We start from the raw sequence: 27,760 nt of genomic DNA, 5'->3' as shown, positions 1-27,760 counted from the left end.
AAGAGCGTGAAGATGGAAGAGCAAAGCTTTGCAGGCCCTGAAGCAGGAAACATCCAGGAAGGGAGCAGTGCAGAGCCCTGCGAAGGAAGAGTGCAGGAGGACCAGCCTGGGAGCAGCACTTGCTCAGACGTGGAGCTTCAGTGCTTCAGAGGGTTCTCAAAAGCCTTATAAATGCTCAGAGTGTGGAAATAGCTTCACTACGAGTAGCCAACTGAAGTCACATTGAAGAATTCACACAGGTGAGAAGCCATAAACGTGCTCAGAGTTTGGAAAGCAATTCAATCACAGATTGTACCTTGCCTCAAATGATCCATTCAGGTGAGAAGCGCCATGAATGTTTTGTATGTGGAAAGCGTTTCCGTCAGAGCACACACTGCAACTTGCATCAAAGAATTCACACTGGAGAAAAGCTCTTCCAGTGCTCTGATCGTGGAGTCCAGGACGTACTCTTGATTTTGTTTTTGCTCCAACTTGTGAGATGGGCAGTCTGAAGAGAAGGTGTGTGTGTGTCCAAGTAACCCCATTGTCATAAGAAGGCTTATTTTGCTGCCTCTGTAGCCGTCCAACGGAGCTCTTCTGGGTGGTCCATGGGGTGTTCACATCCTCCCCAGCAAATGGGGCCCTGGCCCAGTCAAGGACCCACTGTGATCTTTTTGCATTGCACTTTGAGGACAGAATGTGTCCGATGCCTCCGTCTGCCCGGTTTTGTGGAATCAGTTCCAGTTGTTGTGGACTGAGGATGTGGACAAGGTGCTTGCAGCCATGCAGCCAACCCCTTGCCCTCTCGATCCCTGTCCCTCCTGGCTAATAAAAGCTAGCCGAGAGGGTGTGGCTGGTTGGGTTATCTAGATCCTGTTCAACTGGGCTTCAGGCCTGGTTTCGGAACAGAACTGCCCTGGTTGCCCTGTGGGATGCCCTTTGCAGGGAGAGGGACAAGGGGCAATTGACCCCATTGATTCTTTTGCACTCTTATATTGTAGATTTATACTGTGGTTGTACTTTATGGTTTTAATTTTTGTAAGCCGCCCAGAAAACTTCAGCGGTTGGATGGTGCAGAAATGCAATAAATAAACTGAAACGGAATCCTGGCAGGATGGGAGCTTTGTGGGCGAGTGGTTCCAGACTCTGGCGGAGAGGCTCCTTGCCTGTTCTGGGTGGACCCCCCTCCTCCCTGTGAAAGATCCAGTTCGTACTTTCATGGGAACTCTGAGACCCATCTGTGTTGCTGAGGGAACTGCACCGGCTGCCTATTTGCTATTGGGCCAGGATTAAGGTTCTAGTCCAAGTGTACAAAGTCACAAACAACTTGAGACCAGGATACCTGAGAGAGCGCCTTCTCCCCTATGAACCTGCCCTGTCATTGTGGTCACGTGAGGGCCTGCTCCTGGTGGTTCCACATGCTCAGTATGCGGAAAGAGTTTCAATCGCAACGTGAATCTTTAAAGCACATCAAAACATCCACATAGGCGAGGAGCCCTAGAATGCGGAAAGTACTTTGCTTGCAGGACACATCTGAAGTGGCCTCATAGAATACAAATAGGGGAGAAGGCCTATAAGGGCTCAGAGCGCAGAAAGAACTGTGCTCAGAGTGCACACTTCAAAGGACATCAAAGAATTCACAGAGGGGAGAAGCCCTATAAATTAGGGGTGTGCACAGACCCCCCGCTCCGCTTCACTTGCAGATCCGCCATTTTCCGGATCGGGCCGCTCCGCCCCGCCCCCGCTCCGCCCACTTCCGCTCCGCTCCGCCCGGAGCTCCGGATCCGGATCCGGAGCTCCGTTTCCCCCCCCCATAGGCTTGCATTGAAAGCTAAAAAATTATACAACTTTTTTTCTGTTCAAGTTAGAAACCTCATGTTTGGCACCATGACACCTCATGGGGATATACACACGCATGCCAAGTTTCAAAGCAATCCCATCATCCCCTGATTTTTGGCGAATTTTTGAAAATCGGGCACCCCACACACACCATCCCTGCGAGGTGGGCAGGGGAGGAGGGAGGGAAGGCAGGCAGGCATGCAGCTGGCATTTCTGGGGGCATAAGGAAGTGAGCCAAGGATAAGCCAGTAATGCATATAAAATGGAATAAATCAATCAATAAACAAAGGAGGGGTGGAATTAAAAGCAGCACTGTTGCTCAATAAACAACAAGAAGAACTTTTTTTAAAAGGCTATATCTGTCTTTTACCAGCAATAGGGGAACGTGCCCGGGGGAGGGGGAAGTAGCTGCCAGTTCAAGACACTGACAGCCACAGCTCTGAGAAGAAGTAAAACGCTCACTTCGACTCAGAACAGGCATTGCTCCACCACTGAAAAGTGACCATTCACTTCAACTCATGATAGGCATTGCTCCACCGTTTTACTCTCTTTGGAAGGCTCTAATGGCCTTCCAGTGCAGGAGAGAGTGGGGGCACGTCCAAGATGAGATGCCCTAGGGGAGCTCATCCCCTTGCACCACATCGATTCAGTTGTTCCCCAAGGTTAGGGTGGGGAGCAGTGCTGTGTTTTCTATCTCTTATTCTTGGCTTAGTATATGATTTCAGGTTGTGTTTGTGCATTTGGTGGGGCTACTGTGTTAAAAAACACGGGGAAAAGCCCGTTCAGATGAAGAAAGAGAAGTTTCCCAGAATCCCAAGTTACCTGTTTTGCCTATGCCCTCCTCCAACTTTGGGATCATCATGACCGGGAGCTGACTCTGCCCCTCAGCCCTTTGAAAAAGGTATTTTTCCCGCCGATTTTTAAAAAACGTCTAGCCCGCGACCCGTACGATGCAGAAAGTTGAGAGTGGTCTCAAAATGACCCCCATCCACGACTCTCTGTGCACAAGAATTTCCAGAACGATAGCTTAAACCCCCCCCCCAGTTATCCCCGATTCTTTCCCTCAATGCAATCCTATGGGCGAAAAGCCAAAAACGCAGTTTGAGCCGCGCGGTTGACCCGATTTTCACAAAAATATAGCCCGCGACCCGTACGATGCAGAAAGTTGAGAGTGGTCTCAAAATGACCCCCATCCACGACTCTCTGTGCACAAGAATTTCCAGAACGATAGCTTAAACCCCCCCCCAGTTATCCCCGATTCTTTCCCTCAATGCAATCCTATGGGCGAAAAGCCGAAAACGCAGTTTGAGCCGCGCGGTTGACCCGATTTTCACAAAAATATAGCCCGCGACCCAGACAACGCAGAAAGTTGAGAGTGGTCTCAAAATGACCCCCATCCACGACTCTCTGTGCACAAGAATTTCCAGAATGATAGCTTCAAAAACAACGTAGTTATGCGCGATTATTTGCCGCAATGCAATCCTATGGCGAAATGTTTTCAAGATGGCGACCGGAGCGCTCCGCCTGAACTCGGAGCTCCGAAAAATGGTCGCTTCTCTTCGCCTTGCTTCTAGGGGGTCCGCGGTCCGCTCCTACTCCGCCTCTGGGTAAGGCGGAGCAGGCCAATCCGCTACTGCTTCTACGCTCCTAATCGGAGCGGAGCACATCCCTACTATAAATGCTTAGACAGTGGAAGTAGCTGCAGCCAGAGCTGCAAACTTAGATTTCATCAAAGCACTCACAAATGGGGGAAGCCCTATAGGTGCTTAGAATGTAGAAAATTTACTCAGAGGGTGGAAACCGATGCTCAAGTTGACATTTTCATCAGCAAGCAAGGGGCTACTCAAAAACCCCGAGGAAGTGGAAGATGCAACAGTTAGGCCTTAAGGAGTGTTCAGCAGCCATTCAAATGATGTTGGTGTCAAAAGCACTTATTTCTATTTCAAAAGTTGCCCGGTTTGGATCACTGAAAGCCCACCACAACATTGGCAGAATCAATTAAATGTAGCAATATGAGAAGGGTGGGTGGGGAATCCCTGGACTTGGCAGGTTATTCTGAGACCCCCCCACCCCACCATAGAAATCCCTCGATGGAAGACGATGTTTCTAAGTGGGAGACGTAAATTTCGAGACAACAATGGATGAAGGTCAATGCACCACAGTACAGAGAACAGCTCCAACAGTGTCCCAAAATAGTGTCTGCAACAATGTAGGAACAAAGCCAGACTATAAAACACATGGTCTTCGATGTCTATATACTAATGCCCAGAGCATGGGAAACAAACAGAATGAACTTGAACTCTTATTACATGAAGGCAAATACGACTTGATAGGTATAACTGAAACTTGGTGGGATGACTCCCATGACTGGAATATAGCAATTGAAGGATATAACTTGATCAAAAAGAACAGAAGAAATAGAAAGGGAGGTGGAGTTGCACTATATGTTTAAAATACCTATCCCTGCACAGAAATACAGGCAGATGAGACTGGGAACCCCGTCGAGAGCATCTGGATTAAAATAAAAGGGGCTAGGAATAAAAAGAATATGATAATCGGAGTCTACTACCGACCACCCAATCAAGGAGAAGACGAGGACGAAACTTTTGAGAAACAAATTGCCAGTGTTTCAAGGAAGTGTGATGTAGTAGTGATGGGGGACTTCAATTACCTTGATATCTGGAGACCATTACTGCCAAAAGCGGCCCTTCCAAGAAATTCCTGACATGTATGGGTGATAACTTTCTCCTACAGAAAGTGGTGGAAGGAACTAGAGGATCAGCAATCCTTGACTTGTTATTGACCAATAGGGATGACTTAGTGGATAAAGTGGCAGTTACGGGAACTCTGGGGGAAAGTGACCACGTCATACTTGAATTCTTGATTATGAAGGAGACAAAAGTCGAGCGTAGCCATCCACGTACTCTGGATTTTAGGAAAGCTGATTTTAATAAACTCAGAACTATAATAAGTAAGATCCCGTGGCAAGAGAGCCTAATGAGAAAAGGAGTGCAGGATGGGCGGGAGTATTTAAAAAATCAAATTTTAAAGGCACAGTTACAAACAATTCCAACAAGGAGAAAAGATAGAAGACAACAGAGGAAACCAATGTGGCTCCACAAAAAGCTTAGAGATGACCTGAAAACAAAAAGGGTTACATATAGGAAGTGGAAAGGCCAGGCTACAAAAGAAGAGTACAGACAAGTGGCGCAGAAGTGCCGAAATGGCGTCAGGAGGGCTAAAGCTGTGAATGAGCTGAGATTAGCGAGGGATGCTAAAAGCAATAAAAAGGCTTTCTTCAGATACGTGAGTAGTAAAAGACAGAGGAAAGAAATGGTGATTCAACTGCTTAATGAGGATGGCAAATTGATAACAGACAACAAAGAAAAGGCTGAAGTGCTCAATTCCTACTTTGCCTCGGTCTTCTCCCAAAAGCGGGTCTATGACCCCCCTGAATTGCAGTTTGAGATTGATAAACAAATGGTCAAAGAACACCTAATTTTCTTGAATGAGTTTAAATCTCCAGGGCCCGATGAACTGCATCCTAGAGTAATGAAGGAGCTAGCAGAAGAACTCTCAGAACCTTTGTATATTATCTTTGCAAAATCATGGAAGATGGGTGAGGTGTCGGACGACTGGAGGAGGGCTAACGTTGTCCCTATCTTCAAAAAGGGCAAAAAGGAGGAACCGGGGAACTACAGACCAGTCAGTCTGACATCCATCCCTGGGAAAATTCTGGAGCAGATTATAAAGAAGTCAATCAGTAAACACGTTGAAATCAATGCAGTGATTACTAGAAGCCAACATGGATTTGTCAGGAACAAATCCTGTCCGACTAATTTGATCTCATTTTTTGATAGGATAACCTCCCTTGTGGACTGTGGGAATGCTGTGGTCGTCATATATCTTGACTTCAGCAAAGCTTTTGACAAAGTTTCACATGATATTCTGATTAACAAACTAGCTAAAAGTGGGCTAGATGGAACAACTATTAGGTGGATTCACAGTTGGCTACAGAATGGGTCTCAAAGAGTACTTATCAATGGAACCTTCTCAAACTGGGGAGAGACAACGAGTGGGGTGAATCGTCCTGGGCCCAGTGCGCTTCAACATTTTTATTAATGATTTGGACGAGGAGGTGCAAGGAACACTGATCAAATTTGCAGATGACACAAAATTGAGTGGGATAGCTAATACTAGAGGTGTGCACAGACCCCCCGCTCCGCTTCACTTGCAGATCCACGATTTTCGGAGCTGGCCGCTTCGTCCCGCCCCCGCTCCGCCCACTTCCGCTCCACTCCGCTCGGAGCTCCGGATCCGGATCGGAGCTCCGTTTCCCCCCCATAGGGTTGCATTGAAAGCAAAAAAATTATACAACTTTTTTTCTGTTCAAGTTAGAAACCTCACGTTTGGCACCATGACACCTCATGGGGGTATACACACGCACGCCAAGTTTCAAGGTAATCCGAACATCCCCTGACTTTTGGGGAATTTTTGAAAATCGGGCACCCCATTCAGACCCCTTGGGATAGCTCTGTCAATTTGCATGTTAGAAACCTCAAACTCGGCACCATGATAGCTTATCCATGTGTCCACATGGACGCCAAGTTTCAAGGCAATCCCATCAACCCCTGATTTTTGGGGAATTTTTGAAAATCGGGCACCCCATTCAGACCCCTTGGGATAGCTCTGTCAATTTGCATGTTAGAAACCTCAAACTCGGCACCATGATAGCTTATCCGTGTGTCCACATGGACGCAAAGTTTCAAGGCAATCCCATCATCCCCTGATTTTTGGGGAATTTTTGAAAATCGGGCACCCCATTCAGACCCCTTTCCATAGCTCCGTCAATTTGCATGTTAGAAACCTCAAACTCGCCACCATGAAAGCTTATCTAGGGATACATACGCACGCCGAGACTCAAGGCAGTCCCATCATCCCCTGATTTTTGGGGAATTTATGAAAACCGGACACCCCATTCAGACCCCTTTCCATAGCTCCGTCAATTTTGCACGTTAAAAAAACCCCTCAAACTCACCACCATGACAGCTTATCCAGGGATACATTCGCCGCACGCCGAGACTCAAGGCAGTCCCAACATCCCCTGTTTTTTGGCGGGGCTTAAACCTGCAAAATTGGGAACTTCCAAAACTCCAAGTGAGTGCAGGAAGGACTTCTCCCCTGAGTCAAAGCCACACACACACACAACATCCCTGTGAGGTGGGCAGGGGAGGAGGGAGGGAAGGCAGGCAGGCATGCAGCTGGCATTTCTGGGGGCATAAGGAAGTGAGCCAAGGATAAGCCAGTAATGCATATAAAATGGAATAAATAAATAAATAAACAAAGGAGGGGTGGAATTAAAAGCAGCAGTGTTGCTGAATAAACAACAAGAAGAACTTTTAAAAAAAGGCTATATCTGTCTTTTACCAGTAATAGGGGGACGTGCCCGGGGGAGAGGGAAGCAGCTGCCAGTTCAGCTCAAGAAAGCCATTGCTTCACCAAGAGCTCTGAGAAGTAAACGCTCACTTCAACTCACAATAGGCATTTCTCCACCACTAAGAAGTAAACGCTCACTTCGACTCATAATAGGCATTGCTCCACCACTAAGAAGTAAACGCTCACTTCGACTCATGATAGGCATTGCTCCACCGGGTTACTCTCTTTGGAAGGCTCTGATGGCCTTCCAGTACAGGAGAGAGTGGGGGCACGTCCACAATGAGATGCCCTAGGGGAGCTCATCCCCTTGCACCACATCTTTTGAGTTCCCCAAAGTTAGGGTGGGTAGCAGTGCTGTGTTTCTATCTCTTATTATTGGCTTAGTATATGATTTCAGGTTGTGTTTGTGCATTTGGTGGGGCTACTGTGTTAAAAAACACTGGGAAAAGTAGGTTCAGACGAAGAAAGAGAAGTTTCCCAGAATCCCAAGTTACCCGTTTTGCCTATGCCCTCCTCCAACTTTGGGATCATCATGACCGGGAGCTGACTCTGCCCCTCAGCCCTTTGAAAAAGGTATTTTTCCCGCCGATTTTCCCAAAAATTCTAGCGCGCGACCCGCACCACGCAGAGGTGAGAGTAGTCTCAAAATGACCCCCATCCACGACTCTCTGTGCACAAGAATTTTCAGAACGATAGCTTCAAAAACAACCCAGTTATCCCCAATTCTTTTCCTCAATGCAATCCTATGGGCGAAAACCGCCGTTTGACCCGCGCTGTCCGTTTACCCGATTTTTTAAAAATTCTAGCCCGCGACCCGCACGACGCAGAGAGGTGAGAGTAGTCTCAAAATGACCCCCATCCACGACTCTCTGAGCACAAGAATTTTCAGAACGATAGCTTCAAAAACAACTCAGTTATCCGCGATTATTTCCCGCGATGCAATCCTATGGGCGAAATGTTTTCAAGATGGCGATCGGAGCACTCCGCCTGAAAGAGGAGCTCCGAAAAATGGCCGCTTCTCTTCGCCTTGCTTCTAGGGGTCCGCGGTCCGCTTCTACTCCGCCTCTGGGTATGGCGGAGCAGGCCAATTCGCTACTGCTTCTCCGCTCCTAATCGGAGCGGAGCACATGCCTAGCTAATACCCTGGAAGACAGAAACAATCTAAAAAGTGATCTAGATAGGCTGGAGTGCTGGGCTGAAAACAACAGAATGAAATTTAATAAGGATAAATGCCAAGTTCTACATTTAGGGAATAGAAACCAAATGCACAGTTACAAGATGGGGGACACTTGACTCAGCAATACTACAAATGAGAAAGATCTTGGAATTGTTGTAGATCGCAGTTGAATATGAGCCAACAGTGCGATATGGCTGCAAGAAAGACAAATGCTATTTTGGGCTGCATTAATAGAAGTATAGCTTCCAAATCACGTGAGGTACTGGTTCCTCTCTATTCAGCCCTGGTTAGGCCTCATCTAAAGTATTGTGTCCAGTTCTGGGCTCCACAGTTCAAGAACGATGCAGACAAGCCGGAGCGTGTTCAGAAGAGGGCAACCAGGATGATCAGGGGTCTAGAAACAAAGCCCTATGAAGAGAGACTGAAAGAACTGGGCATGTTTAGCCTGGAGAAGAGAAGATTGAGGGGAGACATGAGAGCACTCTACAAATCCTTAAAAGGTTGTCACACAGAGGAGGGCCAGGATCTCTTCTCGATCCTCCCAGAGTGCAGGACACGGAATAACGGGCTCAAGTTAAAGGAAGCCAGATTCCGGCTGGACATCAGGAAAAACTTCCTGACTGTTAGAGCAGTGCTACAGTGGAATCAATTACCTAGGGAGGTTGTGGGCTCTCCCACACTAGAGACATTCAAGAGGCAGCTGGACAACCATCTGTCAGGGATGCTTTAGGGTGGATTCCTGCACTGAGCAGGGGGTTGGACTCGATGGCCTTGTAGGCCCCTTCCAACTCTGCTATTCTATGATTCTATGATTAAACAGTGGATTCACATGGAAGGGATAAAGTGGGAGGGAGTTTTAGTGTGCGCGTTCGGACAACATTCCAGGGACTGTGGTTAGTTAGACTGTGGTTCTCTGGGGTTAGCACTAACCATAAGCTGTGCTGTCGCACACAACACTTTAAGCTAAGGTTAGAGCCTTAGTGACCATGGCTTAGTAAACTGCATCGGACACAACACTCAAACCATGCTGCTTAACCAAAAAGCCTTAACCAGCAGGGTTTAAGGTGTCTTTTGAACATGTACAATAAGTGTCTTGCCAATTTGGAAGTATAATTGTGGTCCTCATTGAATTATAGCATCTGAAATAGGCATAAGTGACCCACTCTGGATGGTGTGGGAAAGGGATCTTGGAATCCATGTAGAGAAAGATATTTGGAATGCTTCTTAAAACAATATCGGTTTAAAATAGGGAATTAATAGTAAAACTGACCCACAAATGGTATCTTACACCAAGGAAATTATCAATGGTGATGGCCGGGGCATCCCCGGAGTGTAGAGATGTACAAGCATATGTTGAGGGGTTTAATGGAATTCTTTTATACGTTATTGGAAAGTGCCACGTTGCCAGAAATGGTGAGGTGGCGCTATAAAAATGTTTTAAATAAAATAAAATAAAAAATAGAACATATGTGGTGGGCCTGCACTAAGGTAAATCGATTTTGAAAATCAGTGTTTTAAGAGAATAGTTTGATCATGGGCAATGGGATCAGCCATCTCCAGATTTAGCCTTGTAAGATTTACTGTATATTTGGGATTCGATGGTGAGCTGCAAAGAAAAAAACTAGTGAGCCTCTTAGCGTCAGCGGCAAGATGGTTGATAGTAAAACACTGGAAGGATTGGAACGGCCTTCCTATTGAAAGGTGGTAACCAAGAGTGTAGCAGAAATCGCTCACCTTCAGTAATGGAGCATGGAAAGAGGTTCACTCACAGTTTGCACTTTGAAACCCATGGAGGAATCCACACTGCGGAGAGGCCATATAAATGCTCGTGGAAAGATTTTCAGTTATTGTGCAAGTCTTCCATCCCATCAAAGTAGGCATACAGGGGAGAAGCCCCTTCAATGTTCAGAGTGCGGAACGAACTTCAGTCAATGCAATACACCTTAAATCACATCAAACAATTCATGCAGGCAGAAGCTCCATGAGTGCTCAAACTGTGCAGTGAGCGTCCATTATAGCAAAGGCTTGAAATCGCTTTGAAGGTCACACATGAGGAAGAGTCCAGTAAATTCTAATAGTAACACCTTTCAGTAGAGCAGATCCTTCAGTTTTAAGACTCCCAGAAGAATGAATACAATTGGAGTAGAATATTTCATCAATCAACCTTGATGACCCATAGAAAATTGACACAAGCACGGAGTGCTGAAAATGTGGAACAAAAGTCCTCACAGTATGTCCGACTGTGGGGAAGGAACTTTCCCTGGAGCCAGTACCTTCCAAAGCTGTCTGAGTAGTCCTGGCTTAAGCACTTGCCTACTGATCTGGGAGGAATAAACTTACCATACCACAAGAACATTACAAAGAGTACAAACAAAAATACAATAAAAAAATCATCTAAGGTTAAGGTGTACTTTCGGCTTTCTTCATAACAGAAATGCGAAGTATCTTTTCTCGTTCCTCCATTACATTTAACACAGTAAACAAATTCAATTCTTTCTTCTATCTTAACTATATCTCCACAGACAAATACATCGTTTCTCTCTGTTTCTTGCAAAAATGCTATCAGAGGTTTCCATTCAGATATAAACGTGGACGTGGACTTTTCTCTCGTTATCGATGTGAGTTTTGCCACTTCCGCCAACTCAAACATCTTCAACTTCCATTCATTCGTTGTTGGTATTTCATTCTCCCATTTTTGTGCATACAATGGTCTCGCTGCCGTTGTCATATATAGAAATAAAGTTCCCCCCTTCTATTTCAGCTGTTTATCCATTAGTCCCAGAAGGAAGACTCCCGTTTTATTTGTATGTTAGTCTTGAGAATTTTTTTTGAATTCAAGAGTGTGTTTGTATCCAGAATGCTTTGGCTTTTTTACAAGTCCACCAAAGATGATAAAAGGTTCCTCCTTCTCCTAATTTCCAACAGTTTCCTGAGGGACTCTTATACATTTTAGCCAACTTTACAGGGGACATATACCAACTGTACATCATATTAAAAAATTCTCTTTAAGTCTTGAACATAATGTAAATTTCAAACCTTCCCCCCAAATTCTCCCACTGTTCCATTGAAACGTTGTATCCAAAGTTTTGAGCCCATTTTATCATGGTCTTTTACTTGCTCATTCTCCGTCTCGTACTTTAATAAAAGTTTATGTGTCTTTGAGATAACATGTTCATCATTTGTACATAACGTCATTTCAAATTCAGATTTTGATTGCTCAAACCCACCATTCTTCGGTCCATTTTAAACCTTTCCATGACTTGTGCACAAGGAAACCTAATTTGTACATACCAAAACACGTATGACCATCTTTCAGCAGTTCCTCCCTTGATTTTAACTGATATTCATCTTGTGACACTTGTAATACATCATTATATGTCAACCATTTAGGCATACTTGTCAATTCCCTTCTATGAATAGCCCCCTGGGCCGATAACCAAAATGGCATTTTATGACAGAACCTTGGTTTACGTTAACCTTGGCTTTATCGTACCACAAATAGCCATGCCATCCAAATCTCAATTCGTGTCCTTCCAGTTCCAACAGTTTCCTATTTTTCATCAACACCCAATCTTTCATCCACATTAAACAGCAGTCCGATAAATACACTTTGAGGTCCGGTAGGCCCAGCCCTCCTCTTTCTTTTGCATACTGCAATATTTTAATTTTAATTCTTGGATTTTTTGCTTGCCATTTAAACTTAGATCTCTCTCTCTGTCACTGCTCAAATGGTAAATTCAATGTTACAATGGGTATTGTTTGAAACAAAAATAACATTCTAGGCAAAGCATTCATTTTAATTGTTGCAATTCTTCCCAAAAGTGACAGTTGAACCTTTTCCCATCTCGCAAAACCTTTAATTTCCAAACCTTAACATAATTATTATGAAATAACATACAATTCATGTTTGTCAAAAATAGTTCCCAAATAAGCTTGGCCACAGCATAAAGAACTTGATCAGGAGGGCTTTAAACTGAATCTTATGGGGCTGGGAGACGTAAACTTCAAGGCAACAACAGATGTAGGCCCATGCATCCTAACGCAGAGAACAGCTCCAATAGTGCCCCAAGATATTGTCCAAAACAAATATAGGAACAAAGCCAGACTATAAAGCACATGGTCTTCAATGCCTATATGCTAATGCACAGAGTCTGGGAAACAAACAGAACGAACTTGAACTTTTATTACATGAAGGCAAATACGACATGATAGGTATAACTGAAATTTGGTGGGATGACTCCCATGACTGGAATATAGCAATTGAAGAATGTAACTCATTCAAAAAGAGAAGAAATAGAAAGGGAGGCGGAGTTGCACTATATGTTAAAAATACCTATCCCTGCACAGAAATACAGGCGGATCAGACTGGGAGCCCCACCTAGAGCATCTGGGTTAAAAGAAATGTGGTGAGGACTAAAAAGAAAATTATAATTGGAGTCTACTACTGATCACCCAATTAAGGAGAAGACAAGGACTAAACTTTTGAGAAACAAATTGCCAGTGTTTCAAGGAAGTGTGATGTAGTAGTGATGGGGGACTTCAATTACCGTGATATCTTTTGGGAGACAAATACTGCCAAAAGTGTGGGTGATCACTTCCTCCTACAGAACGTGGAGGAAGGAACTAGAGGATCAGCAATCCTTGACTTGATATTGATCAATAGGGATGACTTAGTGGATAAAGTAGCAATTACGGGAACTCTATTATTATTATTATTTAGTTATATAGCACCATCGCTGTACATGGTGCTGTACAGAGTACACAGTAAATAGCAAGACCCTGCCGCATAGGCTTACAATCTAATAAAATCATAGTAAACAATAAGGAGGGAAAGAGAATGCAAACAGGCACAGGGAAGTGTAAACAGGCACAGGGTAGGGTGAAACTAACAGTATAAAGTCAGAACAAAATCAATATTTAAAAGCTATAGGGAAAAGAAAAGTTTTTAGCTGAGCTTTAAAAGCTGTGATTGAATTTGTAGTTCTCAAATGTTCTGGAAGAGCGTTCCAGGCGTAAGGGGCAGCAGAAGAAAATGGACGAAGCCGAGTAAGGGAAGTAGAAGCCCTTGGGCAGGCGAGAAGCATGGCATCAGAGGAGCGAAGAGCACGAGCGGGGCAATAGTGTGAGATGAGAGAGGAGAAATAGGAAGGAGCTAGACCGTGAAAAGCTTTGAAGGTCAACAGGAGAAGTTTATATTGGATTCTGAAGTGAATTGGAAGCCAATGAAGAGATTTCAGAAGTGGAGTGACCACCTCGTACTTGAATTCTTGATTATAAAGGAGACAAAAGCTGAGTGTAGCTGTACACATACTCTGGATTTCAGGAAAGCTGATTTTAATAAACTTAGAACTATGATAAGCAAGGTCCCATGGCAAGTGACCCTAATGAGAAAAGGAGTCCAAGATGGGTGGGAGTATTTTTTAAAAGAAATTTTAACAGCACAATTACAAACCATTCCAACAAGGAAAAAAAGATAGAAGACAACAGAAGAAACCAATGTGGCTCCACAAAAAGCTTATAGATGATCTGATAACAAAAAAGGGATACATACAGGAAGTGGAAAGAAGGCCAGGCTACAAAAGAAGAGTACAGACAGGTGGCACAGAAGTGCCGAAATGGCATAAGAAAGGCTAAAGCTGAGAATGAGATGTGATTAGCGAGGGATGCTAAAAGCAATAAAAAGGCTTTCTTCAGATACGTGAATAGTAAAACACACAGGAAAGAAATGGTGGATCAACTGCTTCACGAGGATGGGTAATTGATAACAGATGACAAAGAAAAGCCTGAAGTGCTGAATTTCTACTTTGGCTCAGTCTTTTCCCAAAAGCGGGTCTATGACCCCCCTGGAAAAAGTGAAGCAGAAGTTGAGGGGGCAGGATTGTAGTCTGAGATTGATAAACAAATGGTCAAGGAACACCTAATTTCCTTGAATGAGATCAAATCTCCAGGGCCTAATGAACTGCATCCTAGAGCTAGCGGAAGAACTCTCAGAACCACCGTCTATTATCTTTGCAAAATCATGGAAGACAGGTGAGGTGCTGTATGTCTGGAGGAGGGCTAACATTGTCCCTTCTTCAAACAGGGCAAAAAGGAGGAACCTGGGAAAAGACAGGCCAGTCAGTCTGACATCCATCCCTGGGAAAATTCTGGAGCGGATTCTAAACAAGTCAATCTGTAAGCACCTTGAAAACAATGCAATAATTACTAGAAGCCAACAGGGATTTGTCAAGAACAAATCCTGTCAAACTAATCTGATCTCATTGTTTGATCGGGTAACCTCCCTTGTGGACTGTGGGAATGCTGTGGATGTTATATATCTTGACTTCAGCAAAGCTTTTGACAAAGTGCCCCATGATAGTCCAATAAACAAAAGAGCTAAAAGTGGGCTAGACGGAACAAGTATTAGACAGATACATAGTTGGCCACAGAATCAGACTCAAAGAATGCTTATCAACAGTACCTTCTCAATCTGGGGGAAGGTAAGGAGTGGGGTACCACAGGGATCAGTCCTGGGCCCAGTCCTCTTCAACATTTTTCTTAAATGTTGAAGGAGGTGCAGGGAACGCTTATCAAGTTTGCAGATGACACAAAATTGGGTGGGATAGCTAATACCCTGGAAGACAGAAACAAATTTCAAAGTGATCTTGATAGGCTGTAGTGCTGATATGAAAACAACACAATGAAATTTAATGGGGATTAATGCCAACTTCGACACCTAGGAAAAGGAAACTAAATGCACATTTACAAGACGGGGGATATGTGACTCAGAAATACTACAAACAAGAACCACATTGGAATTGTTCTAGATCACAAGCTGAATATGAGCCAACACTGTGATATAGCTGCAAAAAAAGCAAATGCTATTTTGGGCTGCTTTAACAGAATTCTTTGATGCTGCTTAAGGTGTGAGCTCAGAGCAAAGACCTTCCGACACTCAAAGCATTTCTAGGGCTCCTCCCCAGTGTGAATTCTTTGATGCCGCTTAAGATGTATACCCTGAGCAAAGCTCTTCCCGCACTCAAAGCATTTATAGGGCTTCTCCCCAGTGTGAATTCTTTGATGCTTCTTAAAGCTGCTGCTGTGAGCAAAGCTCTTCCCGCACTCAAAGCATTTATAGGGCTTCTCCCCAGTATGAATTCTTTGATGGTGCTTAAGATTTATACCCTGAGCAAAGCTCTTCCCGCACTCAAAGCATTTATAGGGCTTCTCCCCAGTGTGAATTCTTTGATGTCGCTTAAGTTCTGTGCACCGATGAAAGCTCTTCCCGCATTCTAAGCATTTATAGGGCTTCTCCCCAGAGTGAATTCCTTGATGCAGCTTAAGATGTATACCCTGAGCAAAGCTCTTCCCGCACACAAAGCATTTATAGGGCTTCTCCCCGGTGTGAATTCTTTGATGCAGCTTAAGTCTGCTGCTGTGAACAAAGCTCTTCCCGCACTCAAAGCATTTATAGGGCTTCTCCCTAATGTGAATTTCCTGATGGTGCTTAAGGCTTGACCTGTTAGCAAAGCTCTTCCCACACTCTAAGCATTTATAGGGCTTCTCTCCAGTGTGAATTCCCTGATGCTGTTTAAGGTGTGTTCTCTGAGCAAAGCTCTTCCCACACTCAAAGCATTTATAGGGCTTCTCCCCAGTGTGAATTCTTTGATGCAGCTTAAGATATCTGCTCTGAGCAAAGCTCTTCCCGCACTCTAAACATTTATAGGGCTTCTCCCTAGTGTGAATTTCCTGATGGTGCTTAAGGTGTGTTCTCTGAGCAAAGGTCTTCCCGCACTCTAAGCATTTATAGGGCTTCTCCCCAGTGTGAATTCGTTGATGCTGCTTAAGGTGTGAGCTGAGAGCGAAACACTTCCCACACTCAAAGCATTTATAGGGCTTCCCCCCAGGGTGAATTCCTTGATGCTGCTTAAGCTGTGTGCTATGAGCAAAGGTCTTCCCACACTCTAAGCATTTATAGGGCTTCTCCCCAGTGTGAATTCGTTGATGCTGCTTAAGCTGTGTGCTATGAGCAAAGCTCTTCCCACACTCCAAGCATTTATAGGGCTTCTCCCCAGTGTGAATTCGTTGATGCTGTGAATTTCCTGATGGTGCTTAAGGTGTGTTCTCTGAGCAAAGGTCTTCCCGCACTCTAAGCATTTATAGGGCTTCTCCCCAGTGTGAATTCGTTGATGCTGCTTAAGGTGTGAGCTGAGAGCAAAACACTTCCCACACTCAAAGCATTTATAGGGCTTCCCCCCAGGGTGAATTCCTTGATGCTGCTTAAGCTGTGTGCTGTGAGCAAAGGTCTTCCCACACTCTAAGCATTTATAGGGCTTCTCCCCAGTGTGAATTCGTTGATGCTGCTTAAGGTGTGAGCTGAGAGCAAAGCTCTTCCCACACTCAAAGCATTTATAGGGCTTCTCCCCAGTGTGAATTCTTTGATGGAAGTTAAGTTGTGAGTAGAAAGTGAATAGCTTTTCACACACTAAGCATTGAAACCTTTGATATTTGTTAGAATTAATCTTCTGAGTTTTACTCTGTTTCTTCCTTTTACAAATGTTCTTTTTACTTGGTGCTTCTAGTATTGGAGTTTCACAGATGTCTGATCCTTCAAAAGAAATGGATTCGTTTTCCCTCTTCTCTTCAGTTTTCCTTCTCTGGTGTGGGCCATTTTTCTTGATCCCCCTGTGATCACCTGCAAGTATAAACACAGAAATCGTCTTGAAATCTTGGAACAAAACAAATGGTTGCTGATTTAATTCACAGGATTAAAAAAAAAAAAACAACGTTGGTGAGGCAGATCCTTCTAAACAAATTAAATATCCCGATGATCAATAGAACTGAGAACTAGACTGCCATACAGTGCTTTTCTTTATATGGAATAACTCATATAAAGTAGTTGAGAAAATAAATGAACAACATAAAATACTGTAAAAATAAAATACACTTAAAATCTGCCATTTTCTCCTAGCTGATCATTTAACCGGGAACTGGAAAGTGGGAATTCAACCCTAAGGGTTATTTTCAATGTCTAGTTATATCTTAAAATGAAAAGCAAGCTGTCCAGAGCTGTCTTCTGAAAAGGCTTAACTCTCCTCTCCTCTCTGGAGACCATTAAGATAATATCTTCAATATTATGCAGATGCAATTATAGCAGCAAAGTAAGATGGGTTGGCAGCCATCTCTGCCACAGAGCAAGTCCATCAATGGGCTTTTCTCAATGTTTTGTAAGGTCTTTGGAGTCAATGACACTTGTATTCTGCACGGACACAAAGAAAGAAGAGCTGAAATTCCACCTTCCGGGATCTGGCAAGAAGGCAGAGAGGGAGCCTTACCCAGAGGAATCCCATTCCTTACCCAGAGAGGCCAGGATCCCACGATTCTCTTCCATGACTTCATTGTGCAGAGTCCTTTGGCCTGGATCCAGCAGAGCCCACTCCTCCTCTGAGAAATGCACGGCCACCTCCTCAAAGGTCACCAGACCCTGAAAGAAGAAGAAGAAGAAATGATGTTCTCTTTAAGCATTATGTAGCAATCCATGAAGACAAGGATGGTGAGGTCCTCTTTCTGAATGCCAAAGCATTGTGAGTGACCTTCAAGGCCTTCCTAGCAGCCATCTTGGAGAAGAGCAAAGGCTAAAGGGGCAGGTTCTTCCAGGACCAAAGAGATGTGCAGGAGACGGAGGCCCCCAGGACTCCCCTACCTGCCCAGGCTGTGCAGAAACCGCTTCCACTCCACTGCCAAGCGAACCAGGCCCAGAAGGACCCACCAGGATCAGTTCACTTCCCCTGCAGGTTGTTTTGCTCCCTGTGAGGAGGGTAAAGAAGATGGGAAGGTGAGAAGGTAAGTTAACATTCTTAACTATTCCCATTTTCATTGTTTATTTTCAGTGTTTATGTATTGATTGCATTTCTTTACCATACCAGAGCCGAAGCACTTAAAAACAATATCCAAATATTTAAAACTGTGAAAACATACTATATACACATACATATAAAACTACTATAACAAGTTTTAAAACTATGACCCTAAAAAAACAGACCCAGGCTAATTAATTACATATTGCTTGACCTGGCACTGAAAAGATAACAATGTCGGTGCCACGTGAACCACATTGGGGAGATTGTTCCACAGCTGGGGGGCCAACACAGAGAAGGCCTCTCCGTTGTTGTTGTCCTCTGATGTGCCCTCTGAGTAGGAGCCTGGAGGAGGACCTTAGTTGTTGAGTGTTTAAGACTGGGCCAGAGTGGGTCTGATACCCTTGAACCACATTACTAAACATTTCCTTTCTGAGTATCTCCCCCAGCAAAATCAGGCTCAAGGAGAACATTAAGACAGCTCATGCAGTTCAGGCGTAATTGAGGAAGGGAGACCATGGGAAAACACGTCCACTAATCCTTACCCAGTGAGGAGGGTCCTCCGTCCCCCTCCTGCAAGATCCACCTGTCCAGCGGCCCCTGTGTGATGCCCGGTGGAGCCTTCTCTGCCTCAGGGGAATCTGTGGGTGCTCTGGCCAACATCCCCTGGACCTGGAGCAGGAGGGAGGATCCCAGGCAGAGAAGAGGGATTAGAGAAGGAAAGAAATGGCTCAGGTCAAGGCCGAGGGCAGCGTTTCCCAATCGCTTTACCTTTCAGGTCTCATTCTAAAGTTGATCTACCATCCAAGCCACACAGCACAGGAACTTGTGTCTTTGTGAGGGGGCTAAGTGTTCAACCCTGATATCCAGCATTTTCCACTGTAAACACAGCAGTTTGGCATCTACAAATGCTATTCCTGTTCTGTTGGGAGGACTCTGACACTTGTTGAAGAAGGATCCCCTCCTTCCCCAGAACTTCACAAACCCATTCATTTCTCCTGTGATCATAAGAACGTAAGAAGAGCACAAGCAGGACATGAGTTCAACAGCACCCTCCTGCCCACGTTCCCCAGAAAGTGGTGTACATATAATCATAGAGTTGGAAGGGGCCTACAAGGCCATAGAGTCCAACCCCCTGCTCAGTGCAGGAATACATCTTAAAGCATACCTGAAAGATGGTTGTCCAGCTGCCTCTTGAAGACATCCAGTGTGGGAGAGCCAACAACCTCCCTAAGTAACTGATTCCATTGTCATACTGCTCTAACAGTCAGGAAGTTTTTCCTGATGTCCTGCTGGAATCTGGCTTCCTGTAACTTGAGCCTGTTATTCCGTGTCCTGCGCTCTGGGAGGATTGAGAAGAGATCCTGGCTCTCCTCTGTGTGACAACCTTTGAAGTATTTGAAGAATGCTACCATGTCTCCCCTCAATCTCTTCTTCTCCAGGCTAAACATGCCCAGTTGTTTCAGTCTCTCTTCATAGGGCTTTGTTTCCATTCCCCTGATCATCCTGGTTGTAGGTCAACAGATCCACACATAGACCCCCTTTTAAAGCCATCCAGATTGGCGGCTAACACTTCATCTTGTGGTAGTGAGTTCCATAATTTAACTATGTGCTGTGTGAAGAAGTCATTCCTTTTATTTGTCCTGGGTCTCCCACCAATCAGTTTCATGGGATGACCCCATTGGGTTCTAATATTTTGAGAAAGGGAGAAAAATGTCTCCCTATCCACATTCTCCATACCCTACAGGGTTGTTGTGAAGATAACATGGAGAGGAGGGGGATTATGTACGCCGCCTTGGGTTCTTTGGAGGAAAAAAAGGTGGGATATAAATGTAATTAATAAATAAAATGAGAGATCAAAATGAGAGATCCTACCTTACACTGGGAGAAGCCAATTGGATGCCCATGGTCACCTGTGTGTTCCCACACACCTTTCTTGAAACCTTCACTATGGCCCCTCAACTTGTTTTTTAAATTAACAAAGTGGTTTTTTTAAAAAATATTATAACCAGCAGCTGCACTTGCTTCATAGAATGGGACCACCATACCTGACGGAACGCCTCTCCCGACATGAACCTTCCTGTACACTACGCTCGACACCTAAGATCCTCCTCCGAGTGCCTACTCCGAGGGAAGCTCGGTGGATGGCAACAAGGGAGAGGGCCTTTTCGCTGGTGTCCCCTCGATTTGGGAATGATCTCCCCGATGAGGCTCGCCTGGCACCAACATTGTGTACTGTTTTATCTGTACAGCACCATGTACATTGATGGTGCTATATAAATAAATAATAATAATAATAATAATAATAATTATCTTTCAGGCGCCACGTCAAGACTTTTCTCCTAGGCGTTTAACAATATTTCACAACACTAAGTTTGTTTTTAACAGCCCCCAGGACTGTTGCTTTTAAATGGATACTGTTTTTATGTTTTTGATGGTTTTAAATTTTGTATACTTTTTTTTTTAATGTTTCCTGTTTTTAACCATTGTGAACCGCCCAGAGAGCTTCAGCTATGGGGCGGTCTATAAATTAAATAAATATAAATAAATATATAAGATGTTTATGATAGTAACTGTAGAGCAGGTGATAAAGCCAAGCAGACATGTGGTTTGAGGTAACAAAACAAAATAAAATGTTTATTTTTGTTTAGCTGATCTTAGGTACTTCAAATTCAAGTTCACCTGCTTAATCTACTAGTTTTAATAAAAACTGTAATCTTAAATCTCTTAAAATCTTGTCTCCTTTCACTCTCCACACCACTGACAATCCTAACTGACACTCCCAACCAACTAACCAACCACTCCCAAGCTCTAGACTTCCCCATTTATGCTCCTCCCCCTTTCACAGCATCATCAGCCACACCCACACAGTCCAACATTCTGCACTCGCTAGACATACAAAGGCAGACATACCTAAGGGAACAGTACTGTAGGGTAATACAACAGCTTTGCTTACAGCGCAGGCCCTAAGTGACATCAAAGAATTCACTCTGGTGAGAAGCCCGATAAATGAAGCACTCTAAGCTCAGGAGACCGCACACGGGGTGGATCACTCCATGGCTACAAAGATGCGTCAGTCCAGGGCTTGTGGGAGAAGCAGGGAAGCCACCAAGTGAGCGGCGGCTTTGCCGGCTCTCCCAAAAGTCTCACAAGAAGGGGACCTTCCGGGAGTGACATGTCTTTGTAGCGGTGTGTCCCGCTGTATCCTGAGTTGGCTCAAGAGACAGCTGGTCGAAATGCTAGGAAGACACGTTGTCTGTGCCTTCGGGCGCAATACTGTATGGACGGATTGTCGAGTGGTCTGGGATGCAAGTAAGGCTTACATGAGAGGATATTTAACACAACAAAATAGTCCACTTAAGAGGAAAAGGTAAGGAAAAACACAAAACATTCTGAATGAGATTAAAATAATAATATTCACACAATCATAGAATAGTAGTCAGGAAGTTTTGCCTGATGTCCAGACACAATCTGGCTTCCTGTAACTTGAGCCCTTTTTCCATGTCCTGCACTCTGGGATGATTGAGCAGAGATCCAGGCCCTGATCTGTGTGGCAACATTTAAAATAGTTGAAGAGTTCTATCATGTCTGCCTTCAATCTTCTCTTCTCCAGGCTAATCATGCCCAATTCTTTCAATCTCTCCTCATAGAGCTTTGTCTCCAGACCCCTGATCACCCCCGTGGCCCTCCTTTGAACACGCTCCAGCTTCTCTGCATCCTTCTTGAAGTGTGGTGCCCAGAACTGGACGCAATACTCAAGATGTGGCGTAACCAGTGCTGAATAGAGAAGAACAAGTTCTTCACACAATTTGGAAGCTCTATTAATGCATCCAAGAATAGTATTTGCTTTTTTCGCAGCCACATCATACTGTTGGCTCATATTCAGCTTGTGATCTACAACAATTCCAAGATCCTTCTTGTTTGTAGTATTACTGAACCAAGTATTCCCCATCTTGTAACCATGCATTTGGTTTCTTTTTCCTGGGTGCATTAATTGACATTTATCCCTATTAAATTTCATTCTGTTGTTTTCTGCCCAGCACTCCAGCCTATCAAGATCACTTTGAAGTTTGTTTCTGCCTTCCAGGGTATTAGCTATCCCACTCAATTTTGTGTCATCTGTAAATTTGATAAGCGTTCCCTGCACCTCCTCAACTAATTGAGGAGTAAGTAATCTCCGAAATTTGCTCCTAATTAGGCTGCTTTTCAAATCCTAAAACGTGTAGCAACTGTACTAACGGACTGTATGCTCCCTTAAAGGGCACTGAGTAGACTGATATGATGCTTAAAACATAGTTAATACAAACCTAGTAATACTAACTACATATAAGAATGAAAATATATATCAAAACAATGACAAGAAATGACAGAAAAGGAATACAATAGAGCTGTACTTTAAAATAGAAGAACAGGATTACAACCAAGGCATCCAATTACACTCTTCCTTGAGTCCTCGTGTTTGTAATGTCCTTAAGGTGAAAATCCAGAATATTTCCCTCCTTCTTAGTCGATGGTCTACTCTTGTCCCATATCCTCCAATCCTTTCAATAATCCAGAATCTCAGGTCTTTGTCATCATGGCCCATATCAAGAAAATGCTTGACCAGAGGTGCCGGAAGTCTTTTGCAGCGAATGCAGCTTTTGCGATTCATGTCATCAAGAGTCCATGTAATTTATTGAACATTGGTATGACCACAAAAATGATCAGAACCCGCATCTGTGAGCACAAAAGCTGCATTCGCTCCAAAAGTGTAAGTTTTCTTAAACTTACTTTGTTTACAAAAGGGAGGATCCCAAACAGAGAAGGGGGAGGTGGGAAGGAAAGAAATGGGTCAGGTCAGGTCCGAGGGCATCATTTCCCAATCGGTTTGGCTTTCAGGTCTCATTCTAAAGTTGATCTACCATCCAAGCCACACAGCACAGGAACTTGTGTCTTTGTCAGGGGGCTGAGATTTCAGCCCTGGCATAAGAACTCTCAGAACCTTTGTCTATTATCTTTGCAAAATCATGGGACATGGGTGAGGTGCCGGACGACTGGAGGAGGGCTAATGTTGTTTTAACATACAACTCCCCTGTTAAAACAGCTCCACTGGCTTCCAGTCTGTTTCCGGGCACAATTCAAAGTGCTGGTTATGACCTATAAAGCTCTATATGGTTCGGGTCCAGGTTATTTGAAAGAACGTATTCTCCCTTATGAGCCTGCCCGTGCTTTGAGAGCTTCTGGAGAGGCCCTTCTTTCAGTTCCACCATCTTCACAGGCACGCTTGGTGGGAACATGGGAGAGGGCCTTCTCGATGGCTGCTCCGGTACTCTGGAACTCTCTTCCTGGGGAAGCTATGGCTGGCTCCCTCCTTGATGGGCTTTCGAAAGCAAGCTAAAACTTTTTTGTTCAAGCAGGCCTTTGGAGAATAATCCAGCCCTCCATCTACGTTAATGTTTTATAATTTTGTTGTGTATTTTTTAATTGTTTATGGTTTTGTTTTCCCTCCCCCCCCATGTATATTTTAAACTTTGTAAGGCCGCCTTGAGGCCCAGCATTGGGCAAAAGGCGGGATACAAATAAATATAATAAATAAATAATAAATAATAAAATAACGTTGTCCCTATCTTCAAAAAGGGCAAAAAGGAGGAACCTGGGATTTACAGACCAATCAGTCTGACATCCATCCCTGGGAAAATTCTGGAGCAGATTATAAAGAAGTCAATCTGTAAACACCTTGAAATCAATGCGGTGATCACTAGAAGCCAACGTGGATTTGTCATGAACAAGTCCTGTCAGACTAATTTGATTTTATTTTTTGATCGAGTAACCTCCCTTGTGGACTGTGGGAATGCTGTGGACGTCATATATCTTGACTTCAGCAAAGCTTTTGACAAAGTACCACATGACATTCTGATTAACGAACTAGCGAAAAGTGGGCTAGATGGAACAACTATTAGGTGGATCCACAGTTGGCTACAGAATCAGACTCAAAGAGTACTTATCAATGGAACCTTCTCAAACTGGGGAGAGGCAACAAGTGGGGTATCACAGGGTTCAGTCCTTGGCCCAGTGCTCTTCATTTTTATTAATGATTTGGACGAGGAGGTGCAGAGAACGTTTATCAAATTTGCAGAAGACACCAAATTGGGTGGGTTAGCTAATACCCTGGAAGACAGAAACAAACTTCAAAGTGATCTTGATAGGCTGGAGTGCTGGGCTGAAAACAACAGGATGAAATTTAATATTCTGGGTTTTCACCTTAAGGACATTACAACCACAAGGACTCAACGAAGAGTGTAATTGGATGCCTTGGTTGTAATCCTGTTCTTCTATTTTAAAGTACAGCTCTATTGTATTCCTTTTCTGTCATTGTTTTGTCATTGTCATCGTTTTGATATGTATTTTCATTCTTATATGTAGTAGGTATTATTAGATTTGTATTAACTATGTTTTAAGCATCATATTAGTCCACTCAGTCCTCTATAAGGGAGCATACAGGCCGTGAGTACGGTTGATACACATTTTAGGATTTGAAAAGCAGCCTAATCAAGAGCAAATTTTGGAGATTACTTACTCCTCAATTAGTTGAGGAGGGGCAAGGAACGCTTATGAAATTGACAGATGACACAAAATTGGGTGGGATAGCTGATACCCTGGAAGACAGAAACAAACTTCAAAGTGATCTTGATAGGCTGGAGTGCTGGGCTGAAAACAACAGAATGAAATTTAATAGGGATAAATGCCAAGTGCTACATTTAGGAAATAGAAACCAAAGGCACAGTTACAAGATGGGGGACACTTGGCTCAGCAATTCTACAAACGAAAAGGATCTTGGAATTGTTGTAGATCGCAAGCTGAATAGGAGCCAACAGTGTCATATAGCTGCAAGAAAGGCAAATGCTATTTTGGGCTGCATTAATAGAAGTATAGCTTCCAAATCACGTGAGGTACTGGTTCCTCTCTATTCGGCCCTGGTTAGGCCTCATCTAGAGTATTGCGTCCAGTTCTGGGCTCCACAATTCAAGAAGGACGCAGACAAGCTGGAGCGTGTTCAGAGGAGGGCAACCAGGATGATCAGGGGTCTGGAAACAAAGCCCTGTGAAGAGAGACTGAAAGAACTGGGCATGTTTAGCCTGGAGAAGAGAAGATTGAGGGGAGACATGAGAGCACTCTTCAAATACTTAAAAGGTTGTCACAAAGAGGAGGGCCAGGATCTCTTCTCGATCCTTCCAGAGTGCAGGACACGGAATAACGGGCTCAAGTTAAAGGAAGCCAGATTCCAGCTGGACATCAGGAAAAACTTCCTGACTGTTAGAGCAGTACGACAATGGAATCAGTTGCCTGGTGAGGTTGTGGGCTCTCCCACACTAGAGGCCTTCAAGAGGCAGCTGGACAACCATCTGTCAGGGATGCTTTAGGGTGGATTCCTGCATTGAGCAGGGGGTTGGACTCGATGGCCTTGTAGGCTCCTTCCAACTCTGCTATTCTATGACTCTATAAGCAAAGTGCTAGAACACCAGCCAGATGGAAAGACAGAACCCCCCAGACATTCCCTAATATCCAGCATTTTCCACTGTAAACACGGGGGGTTGGTGTCTACAAATGCTATTCCTGTTCTGTTGGGATGACTCTGACACCAGTTGAAGAAGGATCCCCTCCTTCCCCAGAACTTCACAAACCCATTCACTTCTCCTGTTGTCATGAGAAACTAAGAAGAGTCATTCTGGATCAGAACAAAGGTCCATCTAGTCCAGCATTCTCTCCCCACAGTGGTCCATCACCTGGAGGTAGGATATAGCCATCAGGACTAGTAGCCATTCACCGTCTTCTCCTACAGGATTTTGTCTAACCCCCATTTTAAACCATCTAAATTGGTGGCCATCACTACATCCTCTGGTAGGGAACTGCATATTTTAACCATCCAGTGTTAGCTTAACTATCCTCCAGTGAGGGCCTGCTCTACACATGAAGAGCAACTATACTTGGGGGTTGGACCATTGGAAATTGGGGCATCCCTTCCTTAAAGGACATGTAAAATAACGTTGAGATAAGTATTCAGAACACAGTCCCTGTTAGTTATCTAGATGAAATGCTCTCACCTGCTCTTGGTCCTCTGCCTGACTCAGGAGGAAGCCTTCTGCCAGGGCCACCGCCTGGGAACTGGTCTCCACTCCACATTCTCTGACCCAGCTCACCATCTCCTGGGGCAGGACAGCCAGGAACTTCTCCAGGACCACCAGGTCCAGCATCTGAGCTTTCGTGTGCTTTTCTGGCTTCAGCCACTGGCAGCAAAGGTGGTGGAGACGGCTGCAAACCCCTCGGGGCCCCATGGCCTCCTGGTAGCAGAAGTCCCTGAAGGGCTGAAGCTCCACGTCTGAGCAGGTGTTGCTCCCAGGCTGGTCCTGCTGCACTCTTCCTTCCCAGGGCTCTGCACGGCTCCTTTCCTGGAAGTTGCAGGAGACGTTTTCTGCATCAGGGCCTGCAAAGCTTTGCTCTTCCATCTTCACGCTCTTCTCCATGTCTGCTCCCACCAGGACTCGAAACAGTCTCCTGCCTTGGCTGCCAATTTCTCCTTTGAGGCAGAGACTGCGCTGTAGGAATTAAAACGGAGCTTGTGAAGGAGGCACACAAGGTAGACCTGGTTAAAGTTCCCAACCCAGCCGCCCCCCTCCCACCGGTTCCCAGTGAAACACTGGAACTGGAGCCAGTTCACCTGAAAATAACCACAATTCACCAAGGCTTCAGGCAATTTATTAAATCAGAGTAAGGCCCTGAGCGTCTGAACGATTAACAGGAGACAGGGGAGGGTGTGGGGGGGAAAACAGTCTAAAAGTTACAATGAAACTAAAAAGCCACAGCAGAAATTAAACAACTTTAAAAGAGCAATAAAAGCCACATCACGGCAAGCCGTTGAGTCAGAGCCACCCAAAGAAAGACACTCAGTCCTGGCTACCTGATACCTGACGGCACGGGGGTCCCTTTGCCACCCTTCTGGACCCTGAGCAGAATGACCCTTCCTCAAATGCTGTTCTATATCCTTACCAAATACTGGGGCTGCGCAATATTTTTTTCTCACGCACATCTTGCATAGAGCAGCACGATTGATAACAGAAGGGACACTATTTGTTGGAGATGTAGAACCAGAGCAAGGGCTGGCACTTTCAGCTTTTGGTCAATACCCTGCCCTTCAAAGAACCAATGTTTTTCCTTAAAATGTGTTCATACAAAATATCCTGTTCACTCCCCACAATCCCTCCACAATACATCATCTCATCAGAGCCCTAGTAAACTCAGTGGCACTGGCTTCTGAGTAGACATGTACAGGATCCAAGTATAAACCATCCTTCTCCAGCCTGGTGCTCTCCAGATGTGCTGCGCTGCAACTCCCATGTTATGGTGAGGACAAAAATCATTTTCATCAATAGTTTTGAAAATAATCGTTCCTTACACATGGATCTAGTATAGGTGGTAGCTCTGCCTTTGATCTCACACTGCTGAACACGTAAGAAAA

The 27,760-nt window shown here is 44.5% G+C and overlaps 2 protein-coding genes and 1 long non-coding RNA gene across 3 annotated transcripts in view; all 3 read right to left on the bottom strand.

Annotated features, from left to right (window-relative positions):
• LOC134395747 (uncharacterized) overlaps nucleotides 1–16,851 on the bottom strand; it is a gene marked incomplete at its 5' end in the record, with an annotated part of 275,440 nt that extends 258,589 nt beyond the window's left edge. Inside the window, 2 exon segments of the mRNA XM_063121910.1 lie at nucleotides 15,356–16,522; nucleotides 16,525–16,851. Coding sequence (XP_062977980.1) covers nucleotides 15,356–16,522; nucleotides 16,525–16,851 — 1,494 coding nt within the window.
• Nucleotide 16,852: 1 nt separating this feature from the next.
• LOC134396496 (uncharacterized) lies at nucleotides 16,853–18,144 on the bottom strand. Its single transcript, XR_010025271.1, has 3 exons — nucleotides 18,114–18,144; nucleotides 17,768–17,894; nucleotides 16,853–17,105 (listed from the first exon to the last, which is right to left on the bottom strand). It is a non-coding gene; the product is annotated as an uncharacterized LOC134396496 (long non-coding RNA).
• A 657-nt stretch (nucleotides 18,145–18,801) lies between these two features.
• LOC134395746 (zinc finger protein 165-like) lies at nucleotides 18,802–26,743 on the bottom strand. The gene is made up of 2 exons (XM_063121909.1): nucleotides 26,349–26,743; nucleotides 18,802–18,939 (listed from the first exon to the last, which is right to left on the bottom strand). The coding sequence occupies exons 1-2, from the start codon at nucleotides 26,577–26,579 to the stop codon at nucleotides 18,802–18,804; spliced, it is 369 nt and encodes a 122-aa protein (XP_062977979.1). The 5' UTR covers nucleotides 26,580–26,743.
• Nucleotides 26,744–27,760: the final 1,017 nt, after the last annotated feature.

Source organism: Elgaria multicarinata, chromosome 3 (genome assembly GCF_023053635.1).
Source record: "Elgaria multicarinata webbii isolate HBS135686 ecotype San Diego chromosome 3, rElgMul1.1.pri, whole genome shotgun sequence".
Taxonomy (NCBI): Eukaryota; Metazoa; Chordata; class Lepidosauria; order Squamata; family Anguidae; genus Elgaria; species Elgaria multicarinata.
Note: the sequence above shows the minus strand (reverse complement) of the source record. Positions and strands in the feature narration are given on the sequence as shown.

Excerpts from the sequence above, each read along its gene's own strand:
- LOC134395746 (XM_063121909.1), bottom strand. The coding sequence starts at position 26,579 with ATGGGGCCCCGAGGGGTTTGCAGCCGTCTCCACCACCTTTGCTGCCAG. Across the intron at positions 18,940-26,348 it reads AGGCAGAGGACCAAGAGCAG|GTCCAGGGGATGTTGGCCAG; the intron begins GTGAGAGCATTT and ends CTCCTGCTCCAG.